Below are 27651 nucleotides of genomic sequence, written 5' to 3' on the forward strand. Positions count from 1 at the left end.
TCTTCAATTCCTAGACCAAAGGACATAACTCCAAATGCCAATGCTCAAAGTATTGATCAAATTGTCATTGATCAAGAGGTGGATGACCAAACTCATTTAGAGGAGGAATCTACATCATCATCACAAACTAGGAGAAGTAAGAGGGCAAGGAAAGAAAAATATTTTGGCCCGGACTTTCATGTGTACTTAGTTGAAGGATCAAGGGAATCTGTTTTAACACAATTTCCATACATTTTTAATGTGAAAGATGATCCTTTGACCTATGATGAGGCTATGAGGTCTCGTGATCCTCCATTTTGGAAGGAAGCTATTAATGATGAGATGGAATCCATCATGGAAAACAATACTTGGCTTTTAGCTACTTTACCACCAAAATTAAACCAATTGGGTGCAAATGGATCTTCAAAAGGAAATTGAGGATTGATGGAACGATTGAAAATTTCAAAGCCCGGTTAGTGGAACAAGGTTTTACACAAAAACCTGGTATCAATTATTTCGATACATATGCACCTCAACTATAAGATTGTTGATAGCACTTGCGGCTATCCACAATCTTGTGATCCATCAAATGGATGTCAAGACAACATTCTTGAATGGAGATCTAGAGGAAGAAGTTTACATGCGACAACCGGAAGGGTTTGTTGTGGAAGGTCAGGAAGAAAAGGTCTGCAAGTTGATTAAATCTTTGTATGGGCTAAAGCAAGCACCTAAGCAATGGCATCAAAAATTTGATGAGGTTGTGTTGTCTAATGGTTTTAAGTTGAACAATTCAGACAAGTGTATTTATAGCAAATTTGATGACAACGGTCAAGGTGTCATAATTTGTCTATATGTAGATGACATGTTGATCTTTGGAACCGATTTGTCACAGGTTGAAAAGACAAAGTCATTCCTTAGTTCAAAGTTTTCCATGAAAGACATGGGGGAAGCGGATGTCATCTTGGGCATAAGGATAAAGAGGGAAAAAGAAAAGTTGATCTGGTCATAATCTCATTACATTGAGAAAGTGCTCAAGAAATTCAATGTGAGTGAAGACACTACTTCTCTTTATTCAACACCTATGGATCCTAGCATAAAGTTGATACCTAATGAAGGTTATGCGGTTTCACAACTTGAATATGCTAGAGTAATAGGTTGTTTGATGTATGCCATGACAAGTACTAGACCAGATATTGCTTATGCAGTTGGTCAACTGAGTAGGTACACTAACAAGCCTAGTATGCTACATTGGCAAGCAGTTCGACGCTTGTTGAAGTACTTGAAGAAAACCAAGGAATTTGGTTTGTCTTATAGTGGATATCCTTCGGTTGTAGAAGGGTATTCAGATGCAAGTTGGATCTCTAACAAAGATCATTCCTCCACAAGTAGATGGGTTTTTCGATATGGGGGAGGTGCCATTTCATGGGCTTCAAAGAAACAAACTTGTATTGTGGACTCCACAATGACATCGGAGTTCATTGCTTTGCATTCGGCTGGTAAAGAAGCCGAATGGTTAAAGGATCTCATGTTTGAGATTCCTTTGTTGCCAAAACCGATATCACCAATAGTGATACATTGTGATAACAATGCTACCTTGGCAAGGGCTTATAGCCAAGTTTATAATGGTAAGTCAAGGCACATTGGAGTACGAAATAGCTACATCCAAGGGATTATCAAGGATAATGTGATCACTATTGATTATGTTCGAACGGATCTTAATCTCGCCGACTGTTTTACAAAGGCATTGGCTAGAGATGTTAACAATAGGATAGCAATCGGTTTAGGATTGGAGCCCTAAATAATCACAATTAGGAGAATCTCAACTTAACGCCCAATAAGACGTTGGGTCTTAAGTTCAATGAGATTAATTCTCTTAATTGATGATTGGGAACTTGTTTATTAATCCAAGTTAAAGTTCCGGTTTTCTGTGATGAAAAGAGGTTGTTTTTAAACTTAATAGAATTCCTGATAAAAGTGCTTTGGTCACAAGTTCATGTTGGAACTCTACCTATATAAGTACGAGGTTTAGCCGCTTCAAGAAGCTATTAGGGGTGTAGCTTTGATGTACTTATGAATAGATATGGACACATGGCTTATAGTGTCAAGCTAATATGTATTTAAGTAATTAATCTCGTGTGTGTAATATCTTCAAGTTTCCAAATGCGTTGCTTTTGGTTCAAACGTTTTACGATACCAAATGGATACGGATTCTTGAATTGTATATTGCACTAAGTGGGAGTTCAAGTCTATGTACACTTTCATTTATGCATAAGATTGTTTTGTGATGATGACGTTTTTGCAATGTGTCTAGTTTAATTCTCAAAATGGGGGAGGATTGTTGAATAATTTTGAGAATTTAGACAAATACATGTTAATTAATTAGTCTACTTATGCAAAGGTGTTGTAAACTAATTAATAAAGATTATTAAAGGCAAAATAATTTTGAAGGAAATTTATGTTCTCGGCAACGAGAAACATGTTTCTCTGTTTTAAAGAAGACAAAGTGTCTGTCCTCTTAGTGCCCGATCAGCAGCCCGGTCAGGGTGGTGCTTGCCCTACCAGGCGCGAGGCTGGCTGAAATTTTACCATCTCCACCGCCTGATCGGGCAGCCACCGCTGGCTGCCCGATCGGGTAGCCACCGCCCGATAGGGCGCGAGAAGGAGGTTTAATTTTGCTGGGTTTTTGCCCGATTGAGATACTTTCGCCCGATCGGGCGCGAGAAGGGCTGTGAATCGTCACTCCAGAACCGCCCGATCGAGCAGTGGCAGCCCGATCGGGCGCGCATGTCTGGGTGGTTGAATGGAGACAGTTTTCTTCAAGTGTCGGTAGTTATTTCATGGTTGTTGGTTTTCTTTTTGGTTCTAATATATATATGTACTATTGTACATATGTTGGGATATAGGTTCAAAGAAGAAAAAGTAAGGCAAATTTCTTAATTCTTCTTGAAACCTTCATTTGCAATTCTAATTATCATCATCATAATTACACAAGCTTTTATACATTGAATTGTAATCATCCTACTTGTGATTACAATTGTTCTTCGTTGTATCTCCTAAGTAAATTTTCGTGAAACCCGGTTGTAGTATAGGGTCGGAATTATACTTTTGGGAAAGTGATTCCGTTCACGCCTCGAAGATTTTCCGTTCTAATTTGTTTGCTATTTTTGCGACCCTTGTTTAACACAAATTTCCCCAGCAGCCAATTTACATAATCACATTCAAGAACATTAATTAAGTAATTATACTCTTTTGCCCCTTCATCTTGTGCGGAATCTAATTTTTCGCGGAAATTAAGGAATTTGGTGATTTTTTAATCCCGATGATAAGAAGTACAATAGTGCATTTGACTATACTTTATTGCATTATATAAATAAAAAAAATCAAAAAGTAATCTTTTAAAAGAATGTCATGATCATCTTTTGTTCAATGTGGGAGAAGCAAGCCAAGTTATGAAAATGATTATTGAGAGGTTCATTCTTCAACAAAAAAGAAGGGTATATAATTGTCCAAAAGAATAATCCAATAGTTGAGGGGGAGGGGGGGTGTTAATGGGGTTTATTTTCTTATCAATCATGACATCTATTAGGGTTAAAAATGCTATACTTTTATTTATAATTCGTTTTTAACACTTTTCAAGTAGCACATGGTGACATGATAATTTAATTTACTAGTTCGATTAACGCCCAAATTAGGCCCCTTTATGGACATAGAAGGAATGGAGACATGTCCAATAGTAAGTTAAGCGAGTCAAGTATTTTGTGAGCAAGTATTGTTGGTTAATGTATTTATACTTCATATTATTTGTGTATTCTACAGAGTATAATTTTTTGTTAGTGTGTTCATTTCCTATTAATATGCATGTACTTAGGTTTGCTGATTACATGCTTTGCTTGTTATGTAGAGCCTCATCTTTAACTTGGCCTAGCGACAATCATGTATGTTATTAGTCCACTATCTTACATGAGTTACATGTTGTAATGCTTAAGTTGATACATTAATTTATTCACATTTAATCAACCAAAATTCAAGTCTACTTTATATGGTGCAAAATCTACAACATGATTATTAATTTGTATTTTCTAATCCTTCCATTTCCAAATAAAAGTCATATTATCCCTAAAAAAACATTATCCCTAAATAAAAGCCTTTTTCCACCATCACTTTATGTATTCACTTTAATCAACAAAATCACATTAGCTAAATGTTTTATTTTTTTTTATTCACCTTTTATTCAATCATCAAACAAAACCTCACCAACTTACCCCAAACATGTGGTATTGTATAATAAATAAATGAGACTTTTATCTTAAGACGGATCGAGTAACATGATTCGGATCGATGTCAATGAAACGAGATAAGGTCATAAAAGAGAAACTTGTTGTCTATATATAAGAACACGAATGTAGCCCTAGAACTGGAAAACATCATAAACAACTCTCATATCATCTTCCAACACTAAAAAAAACTATCTTTATCTCTATCATCTTCAGAAGAACACCCTTTACAAAGCTCGAGAATCAATGGCAGGAGTTGGACCCATGTCGCAGGATTGGGAGCCCGTTGTTATTCGAAAGAAGACCCCAACGCCGCCGCCAAGAAGGACGAGAAGGCCGTCAACGCCGCCCGTCGTTCCGGCGCCGAAATCGAAACTGTTCGCAAAGGTTCCATTTTTCTACTACCCTTTTCATTTTTTGATTTTAAAATATGATTGCTTTTATCTAATTTTTGGGTTGAATTAGATCAATGGAGTTTTATGCTGTTTTGGTGATTTCCCTCTTTTTGATGGATTTTTGTAATTAGGGTTTTGGGAGGATTTGTTAATTTGATTTTGAGAATTAGTGAATTTGATTTTAGGGTTTTATTCGGATGCGTGTATTTAACGCTAGGGCTACTTTTCTTTGTTGGATCATTATTCTGCTGATTGACTAGTTTTTAATTCCCTTTTGTTTTAATTTTTAGGAATTAGGATGAACTTTTGGAATTTGATATGTATTGTGCTAATTATGGTTAGTACTCACACTGTTATATGTTGATTGTTGTGGATTTTTGATGATTGTTGATTGATGTATATGGTTAGGGCTTGTTGAAGTTTGGTATTAGTAAGGGAGGTTTCAGTTTGGCTGGTTGTACTGTCATGTGGTTAATCGGGTTTGATTCGTGTTTGGATTATTTTTCGAAGTTTCGTTTAGGAGTTGTTGGATTGTATTGTAATACGAAGCCGACTTGGGTATAGTATGGGTCAAATTTTGCATCTGAACTACAGAAATCAAATTGATTGCATTGCAAGTATGTATTTCGGATGTAATCAATGTTTCTGATGATTTTCCTAACTTTGCCGGGTTTTGATTGCAGCGGCTGCTGGGACTAACAAAGCTGCATCCAGTGGCACATCTCTGAACACTCGAAAGCTGGATGATGAAACTGAGAATCTTGCTCGTGAGTGCCTTCTTTTATGCTTTTGATTGGTCTTAATTTCTCAAATACATTTGATTTTGTGGCTGTTATGTTTTTCAGAACAGTGGATTAAGTCCCATTTATTCTATAGCTCTATCATCCTTGAATACTTTGCCGCATCACATTTGCTTGGTGTCGTTATTAAGTTGTAGAGTTGAAGAAAAAACTTGCTATTCTTTTCTATTTATGCTTTACTAGAGTTATAATTAAAGGTACTAAGTTAAAAGTCAAAAAGGGCAAATAACAAGATTTAGCTTAGTAAAATTTGTCTCAAATTTGCTGGCTAACAAGATCTCAGAGATTGAGTTGCCTGCTGGGTTGGTTTGTTGCCTATGTTTTTGGGATGATCTCAAGTTAAAAGTGAGTTTTATTTAAGGGACAGAGGAGTATTCATTTTACATTGTTGACTGTTATCTATCAAACAAGTTATGGTGTTTCTGTAGGTTTGGCAACTGATGCATTGTTAGACTACCTGTGTTTTAGTAGATGAACAATTCTTCTTCGGTTTGTCTAATTTGATGATCATTCTGTCATGTTCGACATATCATTTGGTGAATTCTCTTCTGAGATCAATGTGTTTATCGTCCAGTGTATGAATAAGATTTTTGAAATCTTATATGGGTCAATTGTTTTGAAATACTTCTGTCAGCTTTAAAGAATACTGATGTTTACAGAAGGGACAATCTGTAATGTGATTGGATTTTTAAGTTTCAGGAAAAGCCCTGTCCAAAAGCATAGTATTTTTGTCTACTTTAACCTAGTTATGCAATCTGTTTATAACAGTGCATTTCAGTGACTTGTGTTTATAATTTGTTTCTAAAATTTGCTGAAGGAACTTTCCTTTTGTTTTCCACTAATTTTTGTGGTCTGTGCAATGCACATGTTGTTTCCTTAATTTATATATGTACATTATGTTTTCTTAAATTTTTCTAAAAATGGTAATTAATATTTAAGATATGTTTTATGAAATGTATATAAAAAAAAAGGATATGTTTTATGAAATGTATATAATTTCATGCTTTGTATATTTCATTTTAAAATAAAAGATGCAAACGATATAAAAACAATACTGTGTTGGAAGGTTAAGAATTAAGATAGGCAGATCAAGGAGTTGAATTAAGATGCAAAGATTAATGCCACTCTTTATAAAAAAATTAATTCCAAAAAGAACAAATACCTGTAAACTGAAAATTTTACGCATTGGCACAAAAAGTTCTTTGTGAAGATAAAGATTTTGTGTTCTGTGTACTTTTCAGCTGACTTTTCATTTGACTGAACTTTGCATTAGATGATCGAGTTCCAACCGAACTTAAGAAGGCCATCATGCAGGCTCGAACTGATAAGAAGCTCACCCAATCTCAACTTGCTCAGGTTTGTCTCCCATATTCTTTATTTCTTTGTGCAATGTATCTGCTATCTTACCAAACCATCAAAACTGGAGAGACGGTGGTCAAGTGAAGGCTAGAATTACAGAACCTTACAATAAAGAAGTTTGGTTTCAGGCTCAGTTTCACAACTCCAGTAAGTTCTTCATATTGTTATACTCACAAAACTTACGAGGTATTTGGTTGCAGGTGATCAATGAGAAGCCACAGATTATTCAGGAATACGAGTCAGGAAAGGCCATTCCAAATCAGCAGATCATTGGAAAACTGGAACGTGCTCTTGGGGTGAAACTGCGCGGAAAGAAGTAGACTGAATAACAAACCCAGATATTTGAAAGCTTTTCACTAAAACTGTTCTTCTAATGTGTCAGGGAGTTTGAAACTGATGTAAATCATTTTCCAACTGTTGTTTTTGTATAAATGTGTGGCTTGGACTAAATCTATGGATATGAATAACACTGCAGATGCTTGATCTTTTGCTCCTTGCCACAATATGTTTGGTTGGATGCTGCCTATGAAATCCTTGCATTGTGTACCTTGTGGTGTGGCTTTAACAATTCATTGTGACTACATTCCCCTCCGTAGCTGATTCTTGGTTGAATTTGCTAAATTTTTTCAATTGCTCAAAATGAGCAAATATGATAATTGTTTGTATATTGTAAAGCTAATTGGCTTAATTAACCAAAAAAAAAAAAAAAACTATGGAATGTTCAATAAAGCCGTAGTAAATTATCAAAAAAGTAATGTAAATATGATCTGTTTACAAAGGTTTATCTTAATCAAAACAACACTCTTTTGCAATTTGCAGTGAGTGCATCTTTATAATTGGTAGGACAACCACTTTTACGTTTATTTTTTTCAATTTACGAAATGTTTATTTAGTTAATTTCGTAATTAAATCAACATAAATTCTAGCTAGCGTGACATTTTTGTGAATAACTCGTTTTATTTATAAAAATACCACTAGATAAACAGTTTTTTCTTTTTTCTTTTTTTTTTTTCAGAAAAAAAAATAGTAAAAAGAAATTTGGGTAGAAAGAAAACAGCATTTCAATTTTTTGGTTGAGTTATGATAAGATTATTTTTGAAAGATATTTTCAAATTGAATTATTAAAACCTTTTTATAGTGAGAAATCTTTTTGGTAATTAATATAAAAAAAATTGATAATGTGTAATCTAGCTTACATGGCAGATTTCTAAAAAAAGATTACATGGCAGAAAATTGCTCAATGACTCCAACGTCTGTCTTAAACACGAAATAGGTAAGATATATACATATATTATTTTATAAAATATTAAAAACATGTATTCTATATATCGAAAAGCAACCAAAGGAAAAATGTGGGTGATGAGGAAAAGAGAAGAATCCACCTTCTTTCTTGGGACTACCTACAAAAACCGAAGGAAAAAGGTGGGTTGGGAATAAGATCCACACAACAAACAAATGCAGCCTTCTTGACCAAGTTGGGATGGCGAGTGCTAACCGAACCAAATGCCGTTTGGTCTCGTGTTTTAAGAGCTAAATATTGCAAATAGACGCTGTGATATTGACATGTTCGAACCTAAGGCAAATATGTTGAACGTTTGGAGGGGTATATTGGAAAATGCAAAGCTCATTAATGAGGGGTCGAGGGTGGCAATTAGTAATGGAACCACAACTTTATTTTGGGATCATAATTGGGCTATGGAAAAGCCTTTGCGAGCTGCTGCCATTCGGGAGATTCCGAATGATCTTGATGGGGCAACTGTTGAGGAACTCTGGGGTGAAGAGAATGGTTGGAATAGAGCTGATCAAAACAAGCCTGGCCCGATTTTGGGCGGGTTTTGGGCCCAGCCCGATTTTTTTGGGCGGGCTTGGTAATACATTATAAAGCTATTTTAGTTCTTTTTTTGGTCCGGCCCAAAAATGGCGCAAAAAGCCCGCACGACCCTTTCATTTTGGCCGGGTTTGGGGCATGCAAATTTTGGCCCGAAGCTAGGCCCGACCCTACCCGGCCCGAGAAATGGGCTGATTTTTTATGCCTCGGCCCGACCCGCCCATTAATCAGGTCTAGGTTGGAAGTGGGAGCTCTTTGCTGATTTTCTTCCTGCCAAAATTCTTTGAATTATAGAAGCACATGCCTTGTGAAAAGACCCTACTACAGGGGACTTGTTGTATTGGAGTGGATCTCCACAAGATGAATTTTCTATCTAAACGGCTATGAATATTATTCGTAAAGAGGATGAGTTGGGTAATGACAAAACTTGGAATTTAATTTGGAAAGTTAAAGTGCAACAACGAGCGAAGGTGTTCCTATGGCTTGTTATGCATGATCGTATAATGACCAACTCTGATAGAGTGAAAAGAAGTCTTTCTAATAGCCCATGGTGTTCAAATTGTAATAACCATGAAGAAACAACCTTGCATGCTCTACGTGATTGTAAGGCAGCAAGAGACGCTTGGAGATATGTAGGAGGCCCAGCTCTAGCCCCTAACTTTTGTACAGGCACATTGCAATAATGGATAGCTGCGAACATAAGGGTACAAACCCGAAATGATCTTTCTCCAAAGGTCTGGCCAACGTATTTCACGATCACTATATGGTGGATTTAGCATTGGAGGAATAATGTTGTTTTCAAAAAAGCTCAGGAAAATCCAATCAACATCTATCAATTTCTCCTTGTTAGATTTGAAGAAGTCTGGAGGGTTTTAGGGGATGATCATAGCAGTTCTCAGCAGAATTCGAATGCTCGTAGTGAAGTTTGTATCTGGTGGCTGGCACCTACCATTAGATGGCTTGCTTTAAACGAGGATGGAGCGGCTAGTTTGATACCTTTTGAAAATTCGGAGTAGTTTGGAATTTGTAATTGCAATCGAAAATACATAGAAGGAAATTTTGGTCCATAGGCAATTGCTAACAGAATGAAATTGAAAGGCTTACAAAAGCTTATAAGCGAAGGTAACTTGCTTCAAATGCAAAATTTTGGGCAAAATCCCGTTAATTTTGTTGAAGGGTTTTCCTGGGAATTTTAAGAATGCTTTTTTAGAGCATACGAGGCGTAGCCATAGATTTAGTCGTGTCGCGGCTAGGGGTGTACAAAAATGGACTTGGACCGGAAAACTGACCGGGATTGGACGGAATTGGATTGGACCGGGCCTGGACTGAGGGATTCCGGGTCGGTCTTGAGTCCTCACTAATTGGCTATTTCGGATTTCTGGTCTAAACCGAAAAGTGTATTTTTGTAATTTTTTGGGTGAAAATTCAAAATTTTATGTTTAAATTTCTAAAAAATTTAGGTACAAAACTTGTAATTTATAAATTCTAGGTGCAAAATAGGAAAACACAAAAACAAAAACAAGACGTTTAAAATGTATATATATATATATTAATATACTAAAATGCAAGAAAAAAGAAAAGAAAAGAATATAACCGGTCCATTCCGATCCAAAACCGAACCGGACCAGAATAAATAGGTCTAGATCGGAACCCGGACCGGTTGATTCTGGTCCGGTCCCAGTCCCCAAAAAAACGATCCTAGGTTCCGGTCTGGTTTTGGACCGATGCACAGCCCTAGTCGCGGCCACGATAGTTTACAATGTGTACATCTCTTACAGGCAACATGTGCCCATGAATGCTACTAAATGGCTTACTTTGAAAGAATTTGTGATGCACTTGGGTAGGAAAGGGAAGTGTAAGGTGGGGAAGACAGAAAAAGTGTGGTTTTTGACTTATAATATGAGGGATTCTGAAGCTTTGTTTTATGAGAGGAAGAAGGCTAAGCTGTTCAAGTCCTTATTGGTAGAGGAAGAGAAGCAGGAGGAGCAAATTAAATTTTGAAACAAATTGAGCGGCTGGCAAATGAAGATTGATGTTGAAAAGACCATGGAACCAAAGATTGTCAAGAATAAGAAGATTTCATTTTCATTTGGGTAAGGTAGTCCTTCATCAACTTGTGTTACTGATTTTCCGAGAAGAGATAATGCTGGAACATTTGTTGTAATACCCCTCATGATTGCTTTAAAGGAGTTTAATATACTACTCATACCAACAAGATGCATCTTCCTTTTAGGAAGCTCATATGCTAAGATACTCCATAATTAAGCGTGCTTGGCTAGGAGTAGTCTTGGAATGGGTGACCTCCTGGGAAGTTTTCTCGGGGCGCGCATAAGTGAGGACAAAATGTGCCGAAAGGACTCGTATTGGTTTGTGAGGAAAGTTGTTGGCCCTTGATGCGCATTTCGTGGCAATAGGCCCTTGCCTAATTTGTTTGGAGTTGGGGTGTTACAGCTGTGTTGGAGGATGTCTTAAATGTCGAGACATGTTTGGGGAAGAAGGCGATGAAGAAGGGTGTTGGTGTTGGCTGTGACGTTGTAAGTGAGAAGTCAGTAGCGTTGGATGATTTAATGAGAGAGGAAGAGGAAGCAAAAGATAGAAAGAACAAAAAATCCGATTGGTTGTATGAAGGAATCATTGTCGAGGTAACAAGCAAAGCATGGGTTGAAAAAGGCTATTTTAACACGAAAGGGACTGCAAGGAAGGTCTAGATAAATACATTGGGTTAATTGAGATGTTAAATCTTCTCCCTCCCTAACGAATTGTCCGTTGAGGGTTTGATTGTAGGATAGAAGTAAAGAGATTATCCCTTTCTTATTATTGTCTCTAGGTGCTTTGATCTTAGCATCGTGAGACTCAAATTCTTCTTTGGTTGGCTTATATCCCAATCCAAAAGAGAAGCTTTTCTTTGGGATAGGAAGTAAAAGAGAGTTCTTTATTTCTATTCTCAAAGGCATCATAGGAAAGTAACCAATTTTGAACAAGATCTTGTTTACTATTAGGGTGGAATATGGATCAAGCTTGAATGGTTCTTCAAGGCTTTCTTCCATTTCTAGTGTGCAGATTGCCTCCGGCGGCGAATCCTTACATGTCCTCCTTATCATTATCATGATTTATTTCAAGAAGTAATTGATCATTTATTGCTATTTTAAGAGGAGAAGCATGTATAGTCATAGAAAGACCTTGATAGTTCAACCTAATAATTTGATGGAGCGAGGATGGTATTGCTAAGGACGTCCATGAAGAAGGTTGAATGTAGGTTTGATGTCCATGACATGGAATTCATCCATCTTTTGTATTGGGCCTGTGGTAATTAGTAGCTTAACAGTCCCACACACCGATCTCCTTGAATTGTCATAGGCCCTAATGCTTTGTGTTGTTGATTGAAGGTCTTTTCCTGGATTAAGACCTAAATATTTTGCAGTTTGTAATGGGCATACGTTTACGACAGACCCATTGTCAACTAAAGTAAGAGGGATGTTGTATCCCTTGCCCCCTATAGTTAGGTATAATGCATTGTTGTGGGTAATGTCTTTTAAGGGCAAATTATCACTAGTAAAGATGATTCATTTGTCGGATTTTTGCTAGTAAGCAAGTTAGCGAGATCTTGTGGAGTTGTGTCTGTACTTACAAACAAAGCTGTTAGAGCATATATAAGATAATTCCTATGTTCTTTAGAAGTACTTAGGAGTTCCCAAATGCTAACATTTGCCTTAGATTGGCGAAGTTGTTTGACCAATAGATCTTCCACCTCATGTGGAGGTAGTACTGGATTTTGAACTTGATTTTGAGTGGCCGAAGATCCATTTGGTTGTGTTTGATAAAATCACCCAGAACGATCATTTATCTCGTTTGGGTTAGTTGTAGGACTTATGAACCAATTTTCTTCTAGGGTTTTGAGTGCGTCTCCATTTCAATATGCTCCATGAGTTGTGTTTGATGCCATTGTCCGTCCAAGGAGAAATTTGATAAATCTTGTGATTTCCCCAAGAAATGATCCCAATCAAGCGCTCTACTTGTTTCTTTTTGTAAACAAGGTGGAGGTGGGACGACGACATACTTAGAGACATATAAGTTTTGAAAGTCTTTGTCCCATAACCTACACACTTCATTAGTTGCCCCTATGAGTGTTATGGTTAGAGGCTTCCCTATGAGAGTGATATAATTCAAACGATTAAACGTATCACTTCCCATATGATCCTCATCAATGTGAAATGTCCCCAATGGGGATACATTATTATTGGGTTTAGACGTGGGAATTCTTCCATCGTCTACTAGATCTTGAATTTTGTGATTTAGGACAAAGCAACATTCAGTATCATGTCCAACACCTCATGATAAGCACAATAGGCATTGCCATCCCATTGAGAGTTTCTTTTTCTGGATAAATGGGTGGCGTTGCCCCTATTGGTGCGAGCAATCCTTTTTCGTTTGATTTTTCTAGCAACTCTTTATAGCTCACAAGAAATTGTGTAAATATTTTTTTCTCTTTTCCATCTTTTCTGAGGGTCATTATTATGATATTGCATTGTGCTATTATATTGCGTGGAAGTTGCAAATACATTAATAGAGGATGAAGTGTTATCATTCCACTTTTTGTAATTGTTCTTAGGTTGATGATGATGAGACTTATTTGCTTTTTGTTTAGCAAGATCATCTTCAATCCTAGTAGCCACAGAATAGTCCTTTTGAAAAGTGTCTAAACCAAGGTAGCGTAGATGTTTGTTATACTTTTCATGACATTGTCAATAAACTTTTGTACTAACTCGAGTTCAGGTGGCCTTTGGGAAAGGTGGGCCGCCTTTTCTCGCCATCTACCATAGAAAGCAAGGAAACCTTCATCGTTGTCTTGCTTAAGCATTTCAAGTTCACATAAAGTTGAATTGAACTCTACTTTACTCTCATATTGGGTGATGAAAGCCGAAACTATATCTTCACATGATGTCTTAAACTTAGCATCTAGCCCATAGTACCACTCTCTCGCGGTTGGGTCTAGAGATAAAGGGAAAGTCAAAGTATAAAGCTTAGGATCAACTCCCTTTAAAGCCATGGTGCAGTAAAACTCATTAAATGGTTTTTTGGATTATTGGTCACCTTGAATAGTGGCAAGTCCATAGTTACGAACTTTTCTGGTAAAGTGAGTCCTGTATGAGGAGCAAACTTTTCTGCATCAAAGTACTTTTTCCCCATTGTGGAATGGAGAACAAGCTTCTCTAATGACTTCTCTTTTATAGATAGTTCATCCATCTTTTGTTGCAAAGCAAAAGATTCGGCATTTTTCTTTTCAGCTTTTTCTAGCTTCTTAATTCTTCTCTCCTCGGCCTCTTGAGCCCTTTCCTCTCTCAAGCGAACAATCTCTTCTTGGTGTTGCTCTATGGTTGACATCGTTGTTGGACTAGAGAGAGTTCTTGAGGGAAGATGGTTTGAAAGGAGTGAATTGTTTGGTGGTAAACGTAGAATACGAGTGCCCGGGGGTCTTCGTTCCCAATCTTGGAAACCGGCCCTAAAGGAAGTACGAAAGGTTAAGGAAATCGATACGCTTGTTTAAAAGACAAAAGGAAGAAAAAAAAGAAAGAAAAAGAAAAAGACACAAGATGCATTCGAATGGATAATATCACGTCTAACAATGATTAATAATGATATTGTCTGTACAAGTCAATTGTTCTTTGAGAAATCAAAAGGACTTCAAAACAGTAGATGCACGCAAATAACCAGGTTGCGTGCGAAAGGGACAATTATATGATACCCTTCGAATGTGACTCAAAATTACAAAGGGACAATTTTGCAATTGGGAACCTAACCAAACTAAAAAAAAGCTAACCTAAACACGTCGCATATAGTAATATAATCATACCATAAGCCAAGATTCACATAATGTCTTTCTTAAGGTCAAAAGCTTTGGTATCCAAAGGTATCATATCTTAAGAAACGATGCACAAATCAATCACTCAACGTGTTGACTCATGACATAGCCCTCCCAACATTTTGTTGGTGATATGGGTGGGATGATTGTTATTGATTTTGGGATAGAAGCATAATGTTGGCAACCCCTTGTCAATGAGCCAATCACCAAAGGTTATAGTGTGCTATTATTTATGCATGATGCAATAGTGATTGTTTGGTTTTTACTTTTGTGAAAAAGGAAGATATTATGCATTCAAGTCTCGCTCTCTAACTAGAGATTATCCAAGTTAATTCCCGTTACAACCCATAGGAAACCTAGTGTTGGAAACCTTGGACCATAATTAAAAATTGATCTTGTAACCTCTAAGTCCCCAGTGGAGTCGCCACTGTAAGGAGGGTGTGCCCATCATAAGCTAGGGATCCTACAACTTAAATGTCCATGGCCCTTTAAAAGCCTAGGACTTTACACTTGTTAGGGTTTAATAGGGTTTGAATTCCTGACTGTTTGGGGACCTTGAATTAGAATTGATTATATCATTACGCTTTTTTGTAAGAAACAAGTATGAGTCGCCAATGAGTTTTAGAAAAACTCATAAACCTCATTCATGCCTCTCTCTCTTTAGTAGAGTTCAAGGGATATTTAGCACGAATTGTAAGTTTACCCATGCCCAAATTGGTCTACGTGTACCAGAATGAGTTCGGGAGCGAGGATACTAAAATAACCTCCCCTTTAGGGGGGAATCGCTATCCTAGCCCTAGTAACCTCTACTAGCTCTTCCTTTTTTCACAATTTCATCACCAAATAATATATGCAACGTGATACCTAAAAGCTAAGTTAGTTGATTTTGTTTACAAGCATCAATCACGTAGGAATTACATTGCAAAAGTTGTTATTCTTGTTTAATCAATATTCGTGAAAGAAATGATAAATAAACAAGATTCGCCTTCACTAGTAGAAAAATGCAAAAAGCCACCGCTTCAAAATCCCCTTATGCCACCGGTTTTGAACCGTTGGTCATTTGGGGGGTGACAATACCTCCTTTAAAAGCCAGCGGTTCAAAACCGGTGGCAAAAACTATTATTCCCACCGGTTAACAGGTGGCATTATAAATTATTGTCACCGATTAACAAATGGCAATACTCATTTCCCGTTTTTTTTATAGTAAATTTAATGCCATACCGGTGGCAATACTTCCATGTAATATTTTTTTTATTCACTTGATATATAGAAAAATTAAATCAAAATAAAAATTTCCAACATCAAAATATAAATCGAGTATCATATTATCATTCAATATAATTGCAAACTTACAACATATAATAAAAAAAAACAATATAAATCAATATAATCGAAGTATCGAACAATTACAACATATAAATAAATAAAAAATAAAAAATAAAATTACAATATAAATAAAAAAATTACAACATCAAAATAAAATAAAAATAAAAAACTCATACAACATCTAAATCAATATTCCTAAATCTTGCTTCTTCGATTTAAGATCTAAATCAATATACCTGCATCAATTAAAACAAAATAAAATAAAATACATAAGCTGCGGAAAATAAAAATAAAAATAAATAACTCAAAACACTTTGCATAATCGATTACAATCATTAAAAAAAATCCAGAAAAAAAGCATGGACCCATAATTAAAATCGAAATTAACCCAGAAGATCGAATTAAAATTGATTAAAGTCAAATAAAAAATCGAATTAAAATCGATTTTAAAACTCAGAAAATTCGATTTAAAAAACCCAGAAAATTTCGATTAAAAACCCAGAAAATTCGATTTAAAAACCCATAAGTAATCGATTAAAATCAAATAAAAAATAAAAGTAAAATCGATTTTAAAACTCAGAAAATTCGATTTTAAAAACTCAGAAATATTCGATTTAACCCAGATAAATTAGTTTTAAAAACCCAGAAGAAATCGAATAAAATCGATTAAAATCAAATTAAAATCGATTTTAAAACTCAGAAATTTCGATTTAAAAAACCCAGAAAAATTTGATTAAAAAACCCAGAAAATTTCGGTTTAAAAACCCAGAAAAACCAAGAAGAAATCGAATAAAAATCGATTAAAATAAAATAAAGATCGAATTAAAATCGATTAAAATCGAATTAAAATCAAATAAAAATCGATTAAAATCAAACCCTAACCTCGATTAAAGTCGGTGTTACTCATGCATGTGTTCGTGGTGCTATTGTTGCAGTGGTGGTGGAAAAAATGGTGGTGGTGGTGGAGATCGAAGGAGAAGAGATTGAAGGAGATGAGAAAGAGAAGGAGGAGAGGGGAGAATGGATAGAGAAAGAGAAGGAGGAGAGGGGAGGGGAGAGAGGAGAGAGAAACGGCTGAGGACGAGTACGGTTTGCGGTTTATAAAGGGGCAAATTTTTTATATATATAAAAAGCCACCGGTTCGGTTTGAACCGGTGGCAATACTATCCTTGCCCTTTTTTTCCCACCGGTTTTTAAAAATCGGTGGCCATTGAGCGGTGCCTTTTTGCCTTTTTCTACTAGTGCTTGACTTAGGTGATCAATTAACAATTAATTATTTAATTCTATTCTTCTTAACGCAAGATACTATGTGGAATTAATTAATTAAAAATTTGTTTAAAGTGATCAAACAACACTAATTAATTAATTAAAGGTTATTTAAATAAGAAAACAAAGGTTATTGATCTAAGTGCTCGAGAATTTAACACTTCTCCTTGCTAGATCTTTGTTTAGAACACTTATGGACTCCTTGTTTGGAAACCTCCACCGTAGTAACATTGAAGGGGTGAGTGTTTAGGACAAGAGGGTTAAGAGTACACAAGTTCACAAAGTTTCTGCCAGAGTTTTAGGTTAATTTTTTTTCTGTTTCAGCCTCGTATTAAGCCTTTATTTATAGGGAATGTATGCATTTAGGATTTCGCGTATTTTGTCGCAGTAGGTGTCGCGCGCATCAGAATGGGTTGCGCGCGACAGCCCAGCGCAAGTCATTTAGATGCACTGCTCAAGGAAGCGCAACAAGATGTCTTGCGCGCGATATTATGGTAAGATTCAATTTTATGAAATTCTGAATCTTTCGTAAGCGCATCACTAGACGTTGCGCTGGGTGTCACGCGCAACCTTGTGAGTTGCGCGCGCCAGACCAGCGCAACTCATTGAGATATGCGCGGATTTTTCTGCGGCATCATTGATTTTTAACCTAGGCCTCTCTAAATCCGTCATAATTAGGTTTTAACCTAGGGCTTAAGCCAATTATGATCGGGCTTAGTTAGTTTGGACCTTAATTCATTTTGTTTTGAGTTAGGCTAGTTATTTTGTATTCTTGTGACTTAATCAGTTGTCCATAAGCATTTCTCACGTTGATCCAACACAAAGATGGTTTTATTTATTGTCATAACACTTCCGATCGGGACAGGAGGCCAAAAGTAGATGTCTCCCCTTATGTACTCTCGGACACGTCCAAGAATTAATGCATTAGCCTCGCTTCCCCTAAAAAAAATGTTATTATTTTAGTTGAATTAGGGCTTGTTTGGTTCACCTTATTTTTGCTTATCTAAACTTATCTGATCTTGATTGTTTAATTTGACAAAATTTTAACCTTAAATATAAGATAATTATAAGAAAAAATATATATTAAGTGGTGTCTTGTTAGCTTTGTAATAATGTGTATTTTATTAACATGTAATTTTCATAATTTTTTTCATTACGAAATTATAGCGATAAAAAACTGCACATAAAGCGATGCTCTGATCTAAACTTATTGTTTCTTATATGATCTGGTCTGAACTTATTTTTTCAGATCTAGTCTGAACTTATTTTTTCAAAAAAAAGTAAAAATTAGATGAACTAACAAGGCCTTAGACATAATGTATAATATATCAAACTTACAAAGAATAACAATAACAAAGTACTCAGCAGAGAATATAGGTTCACTTGCAAAAGCACATGCTTATATTCTACACTTTTAACACTTGACATGAGAGTGTATACATACAAGTTACATTCGTGGCGGCGGCATGTACATTATCTTTCATCTAACCAACAAAATGTAGCAGAAAAAATACAGATTTGGGAACGAAAATGAAGAAAGAGGAGCTACATAGGAGAGTGAAAACTTATACATCCTTTTCTTTTTCTTTTTCTCTTTTCTTCTTTTTGTGGATAAATAAAAAATAAAAAAAAAACCAAAAAAAACAAAGAAAAAAAAAATTACACTTAAACAACATATATGGACACCCATTTCATGGATTTTGGCACCAAAGATGGCAACTTACTCGCATGCAAGTTTCGTACCAAAACTTGTTAGGCAAATTGCAAATGCTTGGAAGGCTGAAAGTGGCTGGCGATAATCCATGGTAAAAGTATCATCTCCTACTTTTCCAAACTGGAGGAGAACTACCTCTTCATCACCTTTTCCACCTGGTTGGCTTTGATCCACTATCGCTACAAGTTGAAAGTTCTTGACCGAAGCTACCGTTACCCGGCCATGAAAATTCAAGCACCAGCATTGCAAGTGCTCATGCCACCTTGGAGCTTTGTTCCTCAGAACAGTGTAACTAGAATCCAGCTCTGCTAACTTAGTTTTGGCATCCTCTGTCTGATCCAAAATGGTCCCCGTCGGCCCAGGGCATTTAAGGGAGCAAATCATCCTTCTGGGACCTCTTGATTTCAAGAGGTTAAACTTGTATGAAACTTGCCCGACTTCAAAATTCCCAGCAGAAACTTGGGGGCTTATCTGTTTGCTAGCAAACCGACGAGTTGATCTGCTACTTGATGGTTTTGCTCCATCATGGGGTGGCTGGCTATCATATATTGTGAAGTTTGTACCAAGAAAATCTGAACTGCAAATTGAAATTAATATGAGAATGCAAACCCCTGAAAACATGAGCCAATCAGCATTGAAGGTTGCGCCTTCATCAAACACTTAACTTACTGAACATAGATAGGCAAGAGTTCTACTAATTAAATCAAGTGCAAGTGTTACACTCTAGATATAGAATTATAGATATATGGAGTATGATGACATCTTAATATTAAACCATTGCACTAAAAGACACAGAGTGAGAGACATAAGTACATAGAATTCCTTAAGGTTGGCTGAACTAGTTGGGAATCTTTAGTCTCTCCATGAAAAAAATCCCAACTAATCATCCCTAAAAAGCTCAAAGAGCACGTGAAAATATTATGTGGTTTATCTGACAATCTGAAAATGACAAAATTAATAAAGCAATAATAGTATAATAAAGTGAATTAATTTGCACTTCTGTGGACCTGACAGTCTTACAAGACTACACGTCCCCCGCCTTTGTCCACCAAGTTACTTCTAGATATCTCTCTCTCTATCTAATTTGGAATTCATCACTTGGCATAAGCAGTTGGGTAGAGTAATAAATTGTCCAAACAAACATATAATAAATTCTGACTTCACAGCAAAACAAAATTCACAATATAGAAACCATACCTTAATTTCCCAACATATGCTTGACTTCCTTGTGATAGGTCATCGACATCAAGTGATATGATATACTCAGTGTGGGCACCACGTCTATATCTCCTTGCAGCTAAGAGGAATTTCCCCTTTTCTGAAAATGCTGCAATCAAGATATACAATCAGCAACAGCCAAAATTGATAACGCAGTATTGGACAAGGACATACTCCAAATCAGCCACATAAACAAGTAGGTTGGTAGGAGTAATTGCGCCAACTAAGTGCAAGATTTAGTTAGAAATCAAAACTGGAATAGAGGAGTTCGAGGGGGGGGGGGGGAAGTGAAATTTAAGCTTAAAGACATTATCTTCTGAACCATGTTCAGTTAACAGCCCAAAGTACATGAGCCAACTCATATTAAAAAAGGGGAAAGCAGTGTTTCACATTCTGTTTTCTGTAAGCATAATTTGCTAAAATCTTCAGAAACAATCACCAGCACATTTTTAATCATTTCCAGGGACTTCAAAATCTGTTGGATACATTTTTCGCAATAGCATGTAAGAAAAAAATATAAATTAGTCTCAACACTTGATTAAAAAATCTTTGACAACAGCATGAGACTGCCTGCAGGCTTATGAGCATAAAATTGATTGAAAACACCTATTCCATAAGTTGTTTCCACACTCCAATGAATAACTAAATGAAAAAATTGGCTACAAATAATTAACTGCATACTAAACATATAATTTCAAGAAACTGAAAAAATATAAATAAAAATTCCCATATCTACTAGATCAAGGTGCCGTATTTCCTTACATGATGGTGATACAGAGAGATAGAGATAGAACGTAGAGTTTTTCTTGTCCCGCTTTATGAGACATTGAAGTGGGTTTTCACGTGGCCCTGGCTGCACCAGTCAGAAACCATTCACGGAATCAGTAAGAAACACCTGACTTGTAAACAAGTATGGATACATATATATATGAGCAACAAACAATATAATGGAGCACAGGCACAGCTCATAAATAATCTACAGAAAGTAGAGCATAAACTCAGCGTAACCATGTCTAGAAAAGACCCTAACCATATAGAGTCATAAACCAGAGAACATGAGGATTGAGAAAGAGTCAAATCAAGTTTTCCTAAACTTGTAGGCTTAATAAATAAAATGGTTGCCTCAGTTATGTATCTAAGAGGCAACGTTAAACTTTATGATGGTAATGTATGGTATATAGTTGTCACAAGTTCACAACTCTAAAAAGAAACAGCAATTATTTCCGGTTCTCACAGCTCCAAAAAGGGCACAATTTCAACAAGTTAGTGATATGAAAAATATAACTTATAAAGTAATAGACACTACTTCCTGTTGAATGTTTTTGGATAGATTGGTCTTTCAGATCTCAACATCAAGTATAAGAAGTTAGACATTGTCAAATGTCTAAAACCACTAAAAACCTCTAAGGTCCAACATCTAGAAGCTTGCTAACGGCAAAAGTAACAATATCGTGTTTAATAATAGTAGATGAGGAATTAATTAATGAAAAAAGTGACAATTTAACTTCTCCAAAGCATAGTCTCAACCTATAGAAGTTACATTAAAGCCATTTTCACATTTGACAGAGTTTATGATTATGTGGAACTCCAGAAGCTACTTGTAAAGTGTTTCCAAACAGAACCTAATATTTTGCTGAAAGTAGATAATTTTCAAATTTGCTTAAATTTTATATAAATTCTGAATATATTTGTGCTAAATTAATATTAAAGCATACAGGTGTTGTTTCAGTTGCACAAAACAATGGGGTTATTAAAAATTCATGTGAAATTGGAAATAGAGGGCTTGTTTGGTAGACCATAAAATGTGAGAATGTGGGAAGTGCAAATTCATGGAAATTTCCAATTCCACAAAACATGGGATTATATTACCAAGTTCTCCCTTAGAGACTTGAAGTTCCCATGATTTGTAAAAACCTATATAACAACCAATCTAGTTAAGTTAATTCCTAGGAAATTTGATGTGGGATTTTAATACCCATGAAATACATATGCCTATAGGAAATTAATTCTTATGTCAACCAAACAATACCTATGTACTTCCATAGCCAGCAATATTGTCTTTTTTACTATGATACAATAAAAGGGTTTGAATGTTTGAAAATAAGAATATCATATTGAAACAAAAAGAATACTCTTTTTAAGGTCTCCTCTACACCTACGCTACTCCAACGATGTGATTTTATCATGGCATACGGAAGATTCAAGTATTGAAAAACTTTGCTCCATTATCCAAAATTGTAAAATGGCAGGTCCACATTTGCTCAAGCAAATGGTAACATTGCAAACCAGACAACATTGCATAAACATTTACATCCAAGATTTAAAAAAGCTCACTAATAATTTGGGGAAGAAGCAGAAGACAACATTAGAGAAAGTTGAAATTAAGTCATCATCAACGCTAAAGCTCCTACTACAATATTTCATACAGTACAAGTGGCAGCAACGTAACTCTTCAAGGAAAAATTGGCTACAGAAATCTGAAAACGGTTACGTTTATTTTATATGTTTCCCATCATTCCCTAAGCAACTATCAATATTCAATAGTCAATATACCACAATGGTCCACAAATGAAAATAACAACTTTCAAACTACAACCAAACTTAAACTCGAAACTTGAGTGCAAAAGCAACCACTCTAAAATCGCCCTCTTGATCTCTCCCTGGTAACCGTATTCACCATCGACATCAAGGGATAACAACGGAATAAATACCCAACAACGCCAATAGCCCTAAAAAGCTGAGATTAATAATAGGATCTTGCTAACAAACGCCCTAGGGGCGTTGGATAAGCATTTAAAATATCACCTAAAGTGGTATTAATTTGGGAAAGCATGACAAAATCACGCGTTGATCGGTGTAACTAATGTTAATTTTTAATTTAATGTTTCTTCTTTTAGCTAGCTTATCCAAGCCGTTCATTAGCTTTTGCCTTAACAATAATAGTTAAAACTTAGGATATCAAGCTACGACTACTCTTTCATTAGTTTAAGAGTCACACCCAATTAGCTCAAAAAAGATCATCCCTCTTTATAGTCCAATGTCTCCTATCTAGTCATTAAATTTGGTATCAACAGGCACTGTAAACCGCAGAGTTCCTTTACAAATTCGGCAAAAAACCGCTCCATTAGCCGAAACCAAACCTAAATAAACACCAAGTCTACCCCAACCATTCGTTTGATGTAACAAGTCAAGTTTCGAGTTTTCGGCTTTCTTCAGTCAAAAATTCACACCCATTAGCTTAAAACGATCACCCATCTTACTAACCCCCTCAATTTTGTAAACTAATCTCCAAAACAGGAAATTACTTACAAAAATCAAACTCCACTTTCCGAAAAAAAAACCTCAAAATGGTAACAATAAAACAATACATTTCTCCAATTAAATCGTCAACAAATTAACAATATACTAAATTAATCAAAACAATAACAATATAAACAAAATCCAACAAAACAAAATTAACAGAACTCCACATTTCGCCTAAAATCAAACAATTTAATTCAACAACCCAAATTCAAAAATCAAACAAAAATGAAAAATAAAATTAACCTGCTTAAGGCAAGAAGGAAAGGTGATCTTAGCAGTAGAAAGAGGAGACTTAACAATCTCCCTCGTAACATCCCTCCATCTCTTACAAACACAAGCACAAACGACGACGTTTCGACGAAGCGGCCATTTATCTTCAGTAGATTCAACGCGAGCTATGATATCCGCCAACAACTCCGGAAATAAAGTCGACCATCTCCCACCGTCGGATTCATCGCCGGAGTTGTGGTGGTTTCCGGCGTCGAGCGAGAAGGAGGTGGTTGACGGTGACTCACGGTGAGATTTGGAGGAGAGAGAAAAACAACGGATTGAAGAAGAACGACGTGAGAGGAATGATCTAGTGAGAGACATCAGCAATGGAGGAAGAGGATGATCATGGAGGAGAGAGAAAATGGGAGAATTTGTAGAGAGAGAAAATGGGGAAATGTAGAAAGAGAAAGAAAGAGAGAGAGAGTCAGAGAGTAAGAATTTTGGGGCTGAGACTTGGGAAGAGAGGGATGATGGGAGGGTGAGGTGATAGAGTTTTTGGGTAACCGTCAATTTTAATCTTTGGACTTTGGTGTTAGATGAGAAACTTTGGAGAGAAGAAAGATTTTTTTGGTGGGAGAATTCATTTTTTTCTTTTAAAAAAAATAAAAAAATTCCTCAAAAAAATAGTACTCCACTCCGTATGGAATTTTTTTATGGTGGTTTGGTGAATTTGTTCTTGGAATATGATGGATAGAGATGTGCATGAATTTGTGTGATTGGAAAGTGTATAGATTTGAAAATTTCTAAATGAATTCATTAAAGAATTTTAATGTATTTTGTCTTAGGTTTTTTAATTAAATAGGGATGTTCATAATTTTGATTAAAATCGAAATTTAATTTAATCTAAACCGAATTATCAATTCGGATCAGATTCGAACTTTAAATCGAATCGGATCGGATTGAGAATTTTTAAAATTTGGATTTTCGGATCGAATCGAATTAGCATGTAAGAATATGGACTCAAATATGGATTATGGACTGCATGTTGTCTTAAAATGATGCTGCTACCCATTGTTGAAAGTTATTGGCCCTAACATACTAAAATTTCTTACTTGCTGCTCATATTTGCCTATTTGGTGCATGTTGTTAAGATTGTAATGGTGTTTTCTTATGGGTGTACTAATGTTATTGAACAATTATTTTATATAATCCGATTATTTTCGAAATTTATATTAATATTAAGGCTAGGACAAGTGTGATTATTATAATTGCATTTATATTAACTTTTATTATTGTACGAGTCTATTAGATGCTAAAAATAAAAGTTTTAATTCGGATTTTTGGATCAGATCCAAATAGCCAAATTTTAATTCTGATTGGATTAGAAAAGTAGTTCGGATTGGATCGTATTGAAAAATTGAAAACCGAATTATATTTTGGATAGGACTGGATTTGGCCTAAATTCAAACCGAAAACCGAACGGACACCCCTAGAATTAAATGAGGGTAAAGGGTGATTCTTTTTTTAATTTATCAATCATTATACACTTTAGCTGTAATAATTTAGTCCTTTATTTTTTAATAATTAAAAAATAAGTCATCCCCTTCCTTCTTCCCATCCCTGGCTAAAACTAGTCCCCCTCACCATGGCTACCCCACTTCCCCGCCGAAGCCAACCCTAGCCTTTTCCTCACTGACTAACCCTACCCCTTTTACCACCAAACTAAACACAATCTAGCCCCCATTCCCTTTCCTATTCTTCCATTGAAGCATACTCCAAGTTATTATTCTCCATTAGAGTGGCATGTAAGCTTTCCCTCATCCAAATAAGCGACCGGGTGACAGTTCATTTCGATTCAAGGGTGGGAGTGAGGGAGGGAGTTCAATTTAAGTGGGGCTTTGTGGGTGGTTAGGTGAGAGGTGGTGGGATTTCACGTGGCTCAAATAGGGTTTCACAAGGCTCATGAGTCATGTAAGAGGCGGTAGGGTTTTACGTGGCTTTAGTGGGGTTTCGAGAGGCTTAGGTCAAAAGGTGGGATTGGGTGGGGTCAAAACTGGGGTTTGCGAGAGGGCCAACTACTAGGGTTGAAAGGTTGCAGTTTTAAGTGGTTAGGTGGGAGGTTCAGGTGGGTATCAGTGGTCATTTGAGAAGGACAAAGTTGGAGTTCTGTGGTCATGTGAGAAGAGCAGGGTTGGTAAAGTTGGGGTTTCAGGTAGGGGTCAAGTGATGGTCGTTTATTGTGGGTTTGCCATTGAAGAGGTAGGTTGGCTTGGGAAGGTGGGAGGTAAGAGGAGCAACTAGTCCAATGTTTAAAACTAATTCAATACAATTCAATATATTTGATTGACTCAATTAATTGCTCATATTAATTTACACATCTATTTGATAATTAAATAAATAATTTATATATATATATATATATTATATATATAATATTAAAGCCTCGTTTACTTTGCCTTCTTTTTACTGAACTAAAATTATTTTTACTGAATTGAAATTAATTTTACTGAACTTAAATATTTTTGTTGAACTGAAATTAATTTTACTGATTTTCTATTATATTTCTTCTTTATAGTTACTGAATTTTACTTAAGTGAAATTATTTTTACTAAATTGAAATTATTTTTACCGAACTGAACTTATTTTCACTAAACTGAAATTAATTTTACTTAATATTATTATTTTTTTAGGTGAAGAGAACAGAAAGTGAACAGGGCCTAAGGGTCTTTTCTCTTTCGCTTAATTTCAATTCAATTCAGTTTAGTTCAGCTTCAATTAGTTCAATTCATTTCTTAATTTTCTTCTCTCATAAAATATTCATTTCAGCTTTATTCAGTTCAGTTTAGTTTAGTTCAATTGAGCTCTTATCAGTTAAATTTAGTTTAGTTCTATTCAATAAATTAGAACATGCCCTGACTCTAATTCTATATATGTTATCATGTAGCAAACAAATTCTTTAAATTGTATGTAGTTGGATTTTATATTGGACAATTTGTTCAAATTTAAGAAATAAGTCATTTCCTACATACGAGTATATCGATACCCATTTACTAAAAGACACGCCTGCAATGAAACGTGTAATATTATGGTGTGTCCTTAATAGATTCAATAATAGAAAACTTTTTAAAAATTGATATAGAATATATGCAAAAGTTTTCTTTTAAAATTTCGGAAAAAAAAAGTTATATATATTATATTTACCAACTTTGATATCTAACCATAAATTAATATAAATTCCAATATAAGTAATTACTTTTTAATGTAATTATAAATTCCTACATAAGTAGTTACTTTCAAATGTATAATGATTATTTATAGTAATAACAAAATCATGAATATATAACTTTCAACCTACCATGTATAATTGGTGAATGAAAAATTACTAAATGTGAAATTAAATAAAATTAAAAAAAATATGTCATCATCAAGGTTCAAAATAGAAGAAATCTTGAATAAAAAAATATGCTATATTATGTAGTCATAAAAGATAAAAAAAAAAAAATACTTTGCAATATTTTATGGACCAAATTATTTTGTATATTTAAATATAGTTTTAAATTGATACTTCGTATTTGTAAAAAAAAAAAAAAATTAAAAAATATTGATACTCTGTAACAAAGAGTGAAAAACTAACCTATTATTTAAAATGTATATAAGTAAATATCAAAACCTAAATATGTTAGTTCGGAAATTACCCTGGTGGAGGGAAATGCAAAATAAAGGGAAAAAGGGGGTTTAAAGTAGGGTGGTTTTAATAGCACATGCCTTTCATGTGACCAAGTCAATGCCGGAATATTAGGTCAATGTTCAGAAAATTAGATAAGGCTGTGTTCTAGCAAAAAAAAAAAAAAAAAAAAAAAAAAAAAAAAAAAAAAAAAATTAATAATAAGGAGTGTTTCTAAAATAATAATAATAAATTCCAATATAATAATTCCAATATAATAATTATTCCAATATAAATAATAATAAGGTGTGGTATTCGTCTTATAGCTGTGGGTACTATGTGGCGGCGACTGATTTCAAAGGTGGGTGTTTTTATGGTTGGTTAGTCTTTAGGAAGTTACTTTGATGGTCTTCAATTTGGCGTTGGGGTTTTTTCAGGTAGTAAGGCAATTATTC

At 35.2% G+C, this 27651-nt stretch overlaps 2 protein-coding genes across 2 annotated transcripts; one reads left to right on the plus strand and one right to left on the minus strand.

Annotated features, from left to right (window-relative positions):
- Window positions 1–4348: 4348 nt before the first annotated feature.
- LOC110690232 (multiprotein-bridging factor 1a-like) lies at window positions 4349–7353 on the plus strand. Its single transcript, XM_021867065.1, is given in 5 exon segments — window positions 4349–4554; window positions 4557–4640; window positions 5332–5415; window positions 6722–6804; window positions 7008–7353. Coding segments are annotated over 5 exon segments (426 nt in total). The 5' UTR covers window positions 4349–4499; the 3' UTR covers window positions 7128–7353.
- Window positions 7354–18431: 11078 nt separating this feature from the next.
- On the minus strand, window positions 18432–24200 carry LOC110690233 (tubby-like F-box protein 7). Its single transcript, XM_021867066.1, has 4 exons — window positions 23566–24200; window positions 20782–20872; window positions 19999–20128; window positions 18432–19378 (listed from the first exon to the last, which is right to left on the minus strand). Exons 1-4 carry the CDS (start codon window positions 23911–23913, stop codon window positions 18808–18810), a joined length of 1140 nt encoding a protein of 379 aa, XP_021722758.1. The 5' UTR covers window positions 23914–24200; the 3' UTR covers window positions 18432–18807.
- Between the last annotated feature and the right edge of the window lie 3451 nt (window positions 24201–27651).

The sequence above is a fragment of the Chenopodium quinoa genome, unplaced genomic scaffold, assembly GCF_001683475.1.
Source record: "Chenopodium quinoa cultivar QQ74 unplaced genomic scaffold, ASM168347v1, whole genome shotgun sequence".
NCBI classification, from domain to species: domain Eukaryota; kingdom Viridiplantae; phylum Streptophyta; class Magnoliopsida; order Caryophyllales; family Amaranthaceae; genus Chenopodium; species Chenopodium quinoa.